This window comes from Oncorhynchus keta, unplaced genomic scaffold, assembly GCF_023373465.1.
Source record: "Oncorhynchus keta strain PuntledgeMale-10-30-2019 unplaced genomic scaffold, Oket_V2 Un_contig_2666_pilon_pilon, whole genome shotgun sequence".
Taxonomy (NCBI): Eukaryota; Metazoa; Chordata; class Actinopteri; order Salmoniformes; family Salmonidae; genus Oncorhynchus; species Oncorhynchus keta.
In genome coordinates this window covers 23543-35000 of record NW_026285108.1, presented here as the reverse complement: position 1 = coordinate 35000, position 11458 = coordinate 23543, and the positions used below count along the sequence as shown (strand labels likewise).

Below are 11458 nucleotides of genomic sequence, written 5' to 3'. Positions count from 1 at the left end.
GGGGTAGGGAGACACAGGGAGAGAGAGGGGGGTAGGGAGGCACGGGGAGAGAGAGGGGGGTAGGGAGGCACGGGGAGAGAGAGAGGGGTAGGGAGGTACAGGGAGAGAGAGGGGTAGGGAGGTACAGGGAGAGAGGGGGTAGGGAGGTACGGGGAGAGAGACGAGGTAGGGAGACACAGGGAGAGAGACGAGGATAAGTCGCATTGCTGCTTATCCAATTATTTTAGATGAAACAATTGTCTTGGGTTAGGGGCTAGGGATGAGAGGCTAGGAGCCAACCTAAGGGCTGGCAGTTGATTTTGGACTGGGCCCGGTTGGCATCCCTATAGGCCCTCTGTTCAAAAGTAGGGCAAGTGCACTATAAATGGGATAGGGTGCCATTTGAGACCAGGTGTTTTGTGTCCTGTGGTGGTCACCTCACCTGTTTTCCAGTTGGAGCTTAACGAAGGCGTGTGCCAGGCCGTTCCCGGTGCGACACAAAAGAGACAACCCGGGGATCAGAATCTCCTTGGTCAGAGGGCATGGCTCGATCTGGAGAGGGACACATCAACACAACGCTCAGCTTAGCAGCAATGAAATAATCAATTCATGAATCAATGTATCAGAATAAATCCCATTTTATTGATTAGTTATCAGTTCACATTTTGAAATGTATTGTAGGTTAGGTTACCCATGTGATCGATAATCAACAACCAAAAACGAAACAATGTCAATGTGCACCTGGTCCTCTTTGTCGGACATATTTTCCTCCTGTCCATCCTCATTCGCGGCCTCCTCTCCCTCCGACAGCGCCGTGGCCTCCTCTCCCTCCGACAGCGCCGCGGCCTCCTCTCCCTCCGACAGCGCCCCGGCCTCCTCTCCCTCCGACAGCGTCCCGGCCTCCTCTCCCTCCGACATCCTGCTCTCCGTTTAACAGTTTGTGCTGGGGACAAGTGAACGTCACTGGATAAAAAAAAATAAAAAAATGTATTTCACCTTTATTTAACCAGGTAGGCTAGTTGAGAACACCTTTATTTAACCAGGTAGGCTAGTTGAGAACACCTTTATTTAACCAGGTAGACTAGTTGAGAACACCTTTATTTAACCAGGTAGGCTAGTTGAGAACACCTTTATTTAACCAGGTAGGCTAGTTGAGAACACGTTTATTTAACCAGGTAGGCTAGTTGAGAACACCTTTATTTAACCAGGTAGGCTAGTTGAGAACACCTTTATTTAACCAGGTAGGCTAGTTGAGAACACCTTTATTTAACCAGGTAGGCTAGTTGAGAACACCTTTATTTAACCAGGTAGGCTAGTTGAGAACACCTTTATTTAACCAGGTAGGCTGGTTGAGAACACCTTTATTTAACCAGGTAGGCTAGTTGAGAACACCTTTATTTAACCAGGTAGGCTAGTTGAGAACACCTTTATTTAACCAGGTAGGCTAGTTGAGAACACCTTTATTTAACAGGTAGGCTAGTTGAGAACACCTTTATTTAACCAGGTAGGCTAGTTGAGAACACCTTTATTTAACCAGGTAGGCTAGTTGAGAACACCTTTATTTAACCAGATAGGCTAGTTGAGAACACCTTTATTTAACCAGGTAGGCTAGTTGAGAACACCTTTATATAACCAGGTAGGCCAGTTGAGAACACCTTTATTTAACCAGGTAGGCTAGTTGAGAACACCTTTATTTAACCAGGTAGGCTAGTTGAGAACACCTTTATTTAACCAGGTAGGCTAGTTGAGAACACCTTTATTTAACCAGGTAGGCTAGTTGAGAACACCTTTATTTAACCAGGTAGGCTAGTTGAGAACACGTTTATTTAACCAGGTAGGCTAGTTGAGAACACGTTTATTTAACCAGGTAGGCTAGTTGAGAACACGTTTATTTAACCAGGTAGGCTAGTTGAGAACACCTTTATTTAACCAGGTAGGCTAGTTGAGAACACCTTTATTTAACCAGGTAGGCTAGTTGAGAACACCTTTATTTCACCAGGTAGTCTAGTCGAGAACACCTTTATTTAACCAGGTAGGCTAGTCGAGAACACCTTTATTTAACCAGGTAGGCTAGTTGAGAACACCTTTATATAACCAGGTAGGCTAGTTGAGAACACCTTTATTTAACCAGGTAGGCTAGTTGAGAACACCTTTATTTAACCAGGTAGGCTAGTTGAGAACACCTTTATTTAACCAGGTAGGCTAGTTGAGAATGCCTTTATTTAACCAGGTAGGCTAGTTGAGAACACCTTTATTTAACCAGGTAGGCTAGTTGAGAACACCTTTATTTCACCAGGTAGTCTAGTTGAGAACACCTTTATTTAACCAGGTAGGCTAGTTAACACCTTTATTTAACCAGGTAGGCTAGTTAACACCTTTATTTAACCAGGTAGGGAAGTTGAGAACACCTTTATTTAACAAGGTAGGCTAGTTAACACCTTTATTTAACCAGGTAGGCGAGTTAACACCTTTATTTAACCAGGATTAACAACCTAAAAACATTTGCCATAAGAAACTAGCTCCCTGGTATACAGAAATACCTGAGCTCTGAAGCAAGCTTCCAGAAAATTGGAACGGAAATGGCGCCACACCAAACTGGAAGTCTTCCGACTAGCTTGGAAAGACAGTACCGTGCAGTACCGAAGAGCCCTTACTGCTGCTCGATCATCCTATTTTTCCAATTTAATTGAGGAAAATAAGAACAATCGAAAATGTTTTTATTTTATTTTTTTTTATTTCACCTTTATTTAACCAGGTAGGCTAGTTGAGAACAAGTTCTCATTTGCAACTGCGACCTGGCCAAGATAAAGCATAGCAGTGTGAACAGACAACAGAGTTACACATGGAGTAAACAATTAGCAAGTCAATAACACAGTAGAAAAAAATGGGCAATCTATATACAATGTGTGCAAAAGGCATGAGGAGGTAGGCGAATAATACAATTTTGCAGATTAACACTGGAGTGATAAATGATCAGATGGGCATGTACAGGTAGAGATATTGGTGATATTGGTGTGCAAAAGAGCAGAAAAGTAAATAAATAAAAACAGTATAAAAACAGTATGGGAATGAGGCAGGTGAAAAGGGTGAGCTATTTACCTATAGACTATGTACAGCTGCAGCGATCGGTTAGCTGCTCGGATAGCTGATGTTTGAAGTTGGTGAGGGAGATAAAAGTCTCCAACTTCAGCGATTTTGCAATTCGTTCCAGTCACAGGCAGCAGAGTACTGGAACGAAGGCGGCAAATGAGGTGTTGGCTTTAGGGATGATCAGTGAGATACACCTGCTGGAGCGCGTGCTACGGATGGGTGTTGCCATCGTGACCAGTGAACTGAGATAAGGCGGAGCTTTACCTAGCATGGACTTGTAAATGACCTGGAGCCAGTGGGTCCAGTGGGTCCATGTATTTTTGATACTATCGCAAAGCTTACTAAAAAGCAGCATTCCCCAAGTGAGGATGGCTTTCACTTCAGCAGTAATAAATTCATGAACTTCTTTGAGGAAAAGATCATTAGAAAGCAAATTACGGACTCCTCTTTAAATCTGCGTATTCCTCCAAAGCTGAGTTTCCCTAAGTCTACACAACTCTGCCAGGACCTAGGATCAAGAGAGACACTCAAGTGTTTTGGTACTATTTCTCTTGACACAATGATGAAAATAATCATGGCAAGAAGATATCCGTTTGTCTCTGTGAATGGTTTGTCCTCTGACAAATCAATTGTACATTTCGGTGTTCCTCAAGGTTCCATTTCAGGACCACTATTGTTTTCACTATATATATTTTACCTCTTGGGGATGTCATTTGAAAACATAATGTTAACTTTCACTGCTATACGGATGACACACAGCTGTACATTTCAATGAAACATGGTGAAGCCCCAAAATTGTACTCGCTAGAAACCTGTGTTTCAGACATAAGGAAGTGGATGGCTGCAAGCTTTCTACTTTTAAACTTGGACAAAACAGAGATGCTTGTTCTAGGTCCCAAGAAACAAAGAGATATTCTGTTGAATCTGACAATTAATCTTGATGGTTGTACAGTCGTCTCAAATACAACTGTGAAGGATCTCGGCGTTACTCTGGACCCTGAGCTCTCGTTTGACGAACATATCAAGACTGTTTCAAGGACAGCTTTTTTCCATCTACGTAACATTGCAAAAATCAAACTTTCTGTCCAAAAATTATGCAGAAAAATTAATCCATGCTTTTGTTACTTCTAGGTTAGACTACTGCAATGCTCTACTTTCTGGCTACCTGGATAAAGCACTAAATAAACTTCAGTTAGTGCTAAATACAGCTGCTAGAATCCTGACTAGAACCAAAAAATGTGATCATATTACTCTGGTGCTAGCCTCTCGACTCTGGCTTCCTGTTAAGGCAAGGGCTGATTTCAAGGTTTTACTGCTCACCGACAAAGCATTACATGGGCTTGCTTCTACCTATCTTGCCGATTTGGTCCTGCCGTACATACCTACACGTACGCCTAATTGTCCCTTGAATTTCTAAGCAAACAGCTTGAGGCAGGGCTTTCTCCTACAGAGCTCCATTTTTATGGAATGGTCTGCCTACCCATGTGAGAGATGCAGACTCGGTCTCAACCTTTAAGTCTTTACTGAGGACTCATCTCTCCAGTGAGTGTAGTCTGGCGATAGCTTTTCGAGCTAAAGGATAGCTGATGATCACCAACCGTGGTTAGCTGAATACTAACGTTAGCCAGTAAACTGGCTAGCTTCTGCCCTCTCTTCTGGCCTCTCTTCTGGCTAGCTTCTGTCCTCTCTTCTGGCAAGCTTCTGTCCTCTCTTCTGGCTAGCTTCAGGCCTCTCTTCTGGCTAGCTTCTGTCCTCTCTTCTGGCTAGCTTCTGTCCTCTCTTCTGGCTAGCTTCTGTCCTATCTTCTGGCTAGCTTCTGTCCTCTCTTCTGGCTAGCTTCTGGCCTCTCTCCTGGCTAGCTTCTGGCCTCTCTTCTGGCTAGCTTCTGTCCTCTCTTCTGGCTAGCTTCTGTCCTCTCTTCTGGCTAGTTTCAGGCCTCTCTTCTGGCTAGCTTCTGTCCTCTCTTCTGGCTAGCTTCTGGCCTCTCTTCTGGCTAGCTTCTGTCCTCTCCTCTGGCTAGCTTCTGTCCTCTCTTCTGGCTAGCTTCTGTCCTCTCTTCTGTCCTCCCTTCTGGCTAGTTTCTGTTCTCTCTTCTGGCTAGCTTCTGTCATATCTCTTCTGGCTAGCTTATGTCCTCTCTTCTGGCTAGCTTCTGGCCTCTCTTCTGGCTAGCTTCTGTCCTCTCCTCTGGCTAGCTTCTGTCCTCTCTTCTGGCTAGCTTCTGTCCTCCCTTCTGGCTTGCTTCTGTCCTCTCCTCTGGCTAGCTTCTGTCCTCTCTTCTGGCTAGCTTCAGGCCTCTCTTCTGTCCTCCCTTCTGGCTAGTTTCTGTTCTCTCTTCTGGCTTCTCTTCTGGCTAGCTTATGTCCTCTTTTCTGGCCTCTCTTCTGGCCTCTCTTCTGCTCTCTCTTCTGGATAGGTTCTGTCCTCTCTTCTGTCCTCTTTTCTGGCCTCTCTTCTGTCCTCTCTTCTGGCTAGCTTCTGTCCTCTCTTCTGTCCTCTCTTCTGGCTAGCTTCTGTCCTCTCTTCTGTCCTCTCTTCTGGCATCTCTTCTGTCCTCTCTTCTGGCCTCTCTTCTGTCCTCTCTTCTGGCTAGCTTCTGTCCTCTCTTCTGTCCTCTCTTCTGGCTAGCTTCTGTCCTCTCTTCTGTCCTCTCTTCTGGCATCTCTTCTGTCCTCTCTTCTGGCCTCTCTTCTGTCCTCTCTTCTGGCTAGCTTCTGTCCTCTCTTCTGTCCTCTCTTCTGGCTAGCTTCTGTCCTCTCTTCTGGCTAGCTTCTGGCCTCTCTTCTGGCTAGCTTCTGTCCTCTCCTCTGGCTAGCTTCTGTCCTCTCTTCTGGCTAGCTTCTGTCCTCTCTTCTGTCCTCCCTTCTGGCTAGTTTCTGTTCTCTCTTCTGGCTAGCTTCTGTCATATCTCTTCTGGCTAGCTTATGTCCTCTCTTCTGGCTAGCTTCTGGCCTCTCTTCTGGCTAGCTTCTGTCCTCTCCTCTGGCTAGCTTCTGTCCTCTCTTATGGCTAGCTTCTGTCCTCTCTTCTGTCCTCCCTTCTGGCTAGCTTCTGTCCTCTCCTCTGGCTAGCTTCTGTCCTCTCTTCTGGCTAGCTTCAGGCCTCTCTTCTGTCCTCCCTTCTGGCTAGTTTCTGTTCTCTCTTCTGGCTTCTCTTCTGGCTAGCTTATGTCCTCTTTTCTGGCCTCTCTTCTGGCCTCTCTTCTGCTCTCTCTTCTGGATAGCTTCTGTCCTCTCTTCTGTCCTCTTTTCTGGCCTCTCTTCTGTCCTCTCTTCTGGCTAGCTTCTGTCCTCTCTTCTGGCTAGCTTCTGTCCTCTCTTCTGGCATCTCTTCTGTCCTCTCTTCTGGCCTCTCTTCTGTCCTCTCTTCTGTCCTCTCTTCTGTCCTCTCTTCTGGCTAGCTTCTGTCTTCTCTTCTGTCCTCTCTTCTGGCATCTCTTCTGTCCTCTCTTCTGGCCTCTCTTCTGTCCTCTCTTCTGGCTAGCTTCTGTCCTCTCTTCTGTCCTCTCTTCTGGCTAGCTTCTGTCCTCTCTTCTGTCCTCTCTTCTATTGTGGATTTCAGATTTGAGGTGAATATTATTATTATTATTTTGAAATTGGTGAGGCAGGTTGCAGGAGAGTGTTTTGAAGTTGAGTTAAAAATTAAAAATAAATATATATATATAAAGACATGCGAAGAAAATATGTATATATATATATATATATATATATATATATAATATATATATATACGGGACACGACAGGTATAATATCATGAACTAGCCACCTTCAATTTTTTTTTAAATAAATTGTAGTGAGCTAGCTTAAGTTAATCTAATTCAATTTGGGGCATAGTTTATTTTTAATTTAAAAAGGGTTTTACATTTACAGCTAGTTTGACACTTGTCTTCCTGACTTGGGGCTAGCCAGTACAGCTAACGCGTAACGTTACATGAGCTAACGTTGCGTCTCAAAAGACACTAAATCTAAAATAGTACAGACCATGATACCTCAATTTAGGCTTTTTTTTTTATTCGCTATACGGTTAGTTAGTTAGTTAGCTAGTTGTTTCATCCAACTTTTAACGTTACCGTTGACAATATTGTAAAGAAGCTGTTACCTGAGTGAGTTCGCCACAGCGTTATGGTGTCGTTTCCATGGAAACGAGATCAGCAGTCAGAGGGAGATCTTTCCTGCAACTTTTGCATGAAAAAAAACATGTTGGGTATAAAAGTCAAATCTCCCTGTATATAACCATGATTATGGATTATAATATAAATGGGGAAAAGTTCATATAAAATGCATTGTATTTGTGTAATAACAACATCAACTGAAGGTGTATAATGTGGGACAACTCTTTCCAAAACCAGTATCATGCCATGTTTTTCACTCAGAATGTAATTTCGTTCTTTTGAATGAACCAATCCAGTAATAGTCTGAATAGCATGTTTTGCTCAGTGTAGGTCAAGATTGCCAATATTTTACACAATGTAATTCCTCTTTTCTTAAACCACACCTTGTGTAAAACCAAGTTTGGAAACACAATGTTGAGACAACCACCAGTAATGTAGAAATACATTCACAGCTCTTCTGTTCTCACTTACCACACTAAGTGAGAATACACCAACAGCACTATTATGTTTTCCATGTGTAATTCTCTCTCGTGAATGCCTTCCAAACAGTATACCAGTGATTGAAACTTGTCTCCTTCCTGGAAAGTGTGTGGTGTTCGATCAGGACGAGGCTATGCGGACACTCCTGGCCAGGGTGCACTATGGGATGGCGAGGCCGGGCATGGACCCACCCAGATAGAATTTGTGCGCCCCCCTCCCCAGTTTTGTTTCACCATAAACATAAGAAATGGCATATTAATTACCATGCTCAGTTTTGCCAGTGTAGCCTGCCAGTAGCACAGACCGGAACAGAGGCTATATGCCAGTGTGCGCTCATAATCTGAGGGGGGTAGGAGAAAGGTACGTAATAATGTAATATTTTGTAGTTAAAATCCCCAAAATACATTCTGATTGGGGACCTTGCTATGTCATCATAAGATACCGCCTTCAATCCCTTGTTTAGGGAGCTCATTGGATCCCAGGGCGGGGTTAGGGAGCTCATTGGATCCCAGGGCGGGGTTAGGGAGCTCATTGGATCCCGGGGTGGGGTTAGGGAACTCATTGGATCCCGGGGCGGGGTTTGGGAGCTCATTGGATCCCAGGGCGGGGTTAGGGAGCTCATTGGATCCCGGGCGGGGTTAGGGAACTTATTGGATCGCAGGGCGGGGTTAGGGAGCTCATTGGATCCCAGGGGCGGGGTTAGGGAGCTCATTGGATCCCAGGGCGGGGTTAGGGAGCTCATTGGATCCCAGGGCGGGGTCAAATTAACCTTTTTTTTCACAGAGAGGGAAAAAGATTGTTCACCTTTGCAGACAGCTACAGCTAGCTTGGTTAAGTTTTGGTAGTGTCTCACTGAATAATCATATCTAGTTGGCTAAGCTTTGATCAGCGTGGATATTCCAAAATGTCTGGGTGTACTACTATGTTGAGACAAATGGAGAGCTCCTAGAGCAGCCTGCTAGCCCGACCACCGAGGCTTCCCCAGAACAATAAAAAAAAACAATTAAACATCAAATGTATCTTTTGTCTCTCTGTGTTTCATAATTTTCCTTCAATTCACAAGAGGCTAAATGTATCTCACTGGAGAAAGCCTCCGAGTGAGGTAAACAGCGCCCCTCTGTCTCAGTATGTGTAGACCATCTATCTGATGCTGTCTGGTCCAAACAAGTATGGCATTGTTGCCATAGCATTGAATGCAAGGGAAACCAGCGAGTATTTGGCCTGCCCTTGATAAAAAAAAAAGTATTAAATAATAGCCAATCAGTGTTGAGCTAAACTGAGTGAGCTCAACAGTGATTGGTCCTGGCGCACCAAAAAAGGGAGGGAAGCCAGCTTGGATTTGACTTCACACCAAAAAACATCAAAAGCCAAAACGTCATTGACAGAAAAAAAAAAACTTGAATTTTGTTGTGTCGTTGTCCTCCGGTGGCTAGCTAGCAAAACAATTGGCCCTTTTCTAAATTAGCCAAGGATGGAGATAGGGATTTGGACTGGTTTGAATTAATTCTCCGCACTGGCCAATTATTATGAAGGCGATTCTGATCCAACCATTAATTCATACATTGTTGTGTCCCTGACCTGAGAGGATGGAAGTTCAATATGTAGCAAGATGTAGAAGGCTAATATTAACTAGCTGGATCATCGTTGCCCATAAACTGAGCCACTTACAACTCTCTGATGACTCTGCCATAGTCAGCTGTGTGATGGGAGGAGACTCTGCTATAGTCAGCTGTGTGATGAGAGGGAGACTGCTATAGTCAGCTGTGTGATGAGAGGAGACTGATATAGTCAGCTGTGTGATGAGAGGAGACTCTGCTGTAGTCACCTGTGTGATGAGAGGAGACTCTGCTGTAGTCACCTGTGTGATGAGAGGAGACTCTGCTGTAGTCAGCTGTGTGATGAGAGGAGACTGCCATAGTCAGCTGTGTGATGAGAGGAGATTGCTATAGTCAGCTGTGTGATGAGAGGAGACAGCTATAGTCAGCTGTGTGATGGGAGGAGACTCTGCTATAGTCAGCTGTGTGATGGGAGGAGACTCTGCTATAGTCAGCTGTGTGATGGGAGGAGACTCTGCTATTGTCAGCTGTGTGATGAGAGGAGACTGCCATAGTCAGCTGTGTGATGAGAGGAGACTGCTATAGTCAGCCGTGTGATGGGAGGAGACTCTGCTATAGTCAGCTGTGTGATGAGAGGAGACTCTGCTATAGTCAGCTGTGTGATGGGAGGAGACTCTGCTATAGTCAGCTGTGTGATGGGAGGAGACTCTGCTATAGTCAGCTGTGTGATGAGAGGGAGACTGCTATAGTCAGCTGTGTGATGGGAGGAGACTCTGCTATAGTCAGCTGTGTGATGAGAGGAGACTGCTATAGTCAGCTGTGTGATGGGAAGACACGCTGCTATAGTCAGCTGTGTGATGGGAAGAGACGCTGCTATAGTCAGCTGTGTGATGAGAGGGGAGACTGCTATAGTCAGCTGTGTGATGAGAGGGGAGACTGCTATAGTCAGCTGTGTGATGGGAGGAGACTGCTATAGTCAGCTGTGATGAGAGGAGACTCTGCTATAGTCAGCTGTGATGAGAGGAGACTCTGCTATCGTCAGCTGTGATGAGAGGAGACTCTGCTATAGTCAGCTGTGTGATGGGAGGAGACGCTGCTATAGTCAGCTGTGTGATGGGAGGAGACTCTGCTATAGTCAGCTGTGTGATGAGAGGAGACTCTGCTATAGTCAGCTGTGTGATGGGAGGAGACTCTGCTATAGTCAGCTGTGATGAGAGGAGACTCTGCTATAGTCAGCTGTGTGATGGGAGGAGACGCTGCTATAGTCAGCTGTGTGATGAGAGAGGAGACTCTGCTATAGTCAGCTGTGATGAGAGGGGAGACTCTACTATAGTCAGCTGTGTGATGACGCTGCTATAGTCAGCTGTGTGATGAGAGACGAGACTCTGCTATAGTCAGCTGTGTGATGAGAGGGGAGACTGCTATAGTCAGCTGTGTGATGAGAGGAGACTCTGCTATAGTCAGCTGTGTGATGAGAGGGGAGACTCTGCTCAGGGATATAACAAAGTCCTTTGTGAAATGGTGTGAGGCCAATTACTTGGACCTGAATGTACTGAAGACCAAGGAGCGAGTGGTAGATTTGAGGACAAATGTTAGATATTTTTAATCCCATTTATATTAATTGTGAAGAGATTGGTACTGTTGACTCTTATAAGGACTTGGGTGTAATAGTGGACAACAAACTCAACTGGAAGTTGAATTGCCAGAACAGAGTTGACAGAGTCGACTAAAAAGCCCAATCCAGACTATATTATGAGGAAGCTTACATCATTGTTACGTGTCCTGTCCGTGTCACTGCAGGGATAAAAACAAATTCCCAAGTCGAGATTTTTTTATTTTATCAGGTAAGTCAGTTAAGAACAAATTCTTATTGTCAATGACGGCCTAGGAACAGTGGGTTTAACTGCCTTGTTCAGGGGCAGAATGACAGATTTGTACCTTGTCAGCTCGGGGGTTTGAACTTGCAACCTTCCGGTTACTAGTCCAACGCTCTAAATCAAATCAAATCTAATGTATTTATATAGCCCTTCGTACATCAGCTGATATCTCAAAGTGCTGTACAGAAACCCAGCCTAAAACCCCAAACAGCAAGCAATGCAGGTGTAGAAGCACGGTGGCTAGGAAAAACTCCCTAGAAAGGCCAAAACCTAAGAAGAAACCTAGAGAGGAACCAGGCTATGTGGGGTGGCCAGTCCTCTTCTGGCTGTGCCGGGTGGAGATTATAACAGAACATGGCCAAGA

General features: G+C 44.9%; 1 protein-coding gene across 1 annotated transcript in view; it reads right to left on the bottom strand.

Moving 5' to 3' along the window:
- The window catches only part of LOC127922671 (leucine-rich repeat-containing protein 23-like), a gene marked incomplete at its 3' end in the record, with an annotated part of 15601 nt that extends 8342 nt beyond the window's left edge, over positions 1 to 7259 (bottom strand). Inside the window, 3 exon segments of the mRNA XM_052506551.1 lie at positions 422 to 531; positions 721 to 942; positions 7169 to 7259. Coding sequence (XP_052362511.1) covers positions 422 to 531; positions 721 to 897 — 287 coding nt within the window.
- Positions 7260 to 11458: the final 4199 nt, after the last annotated feature.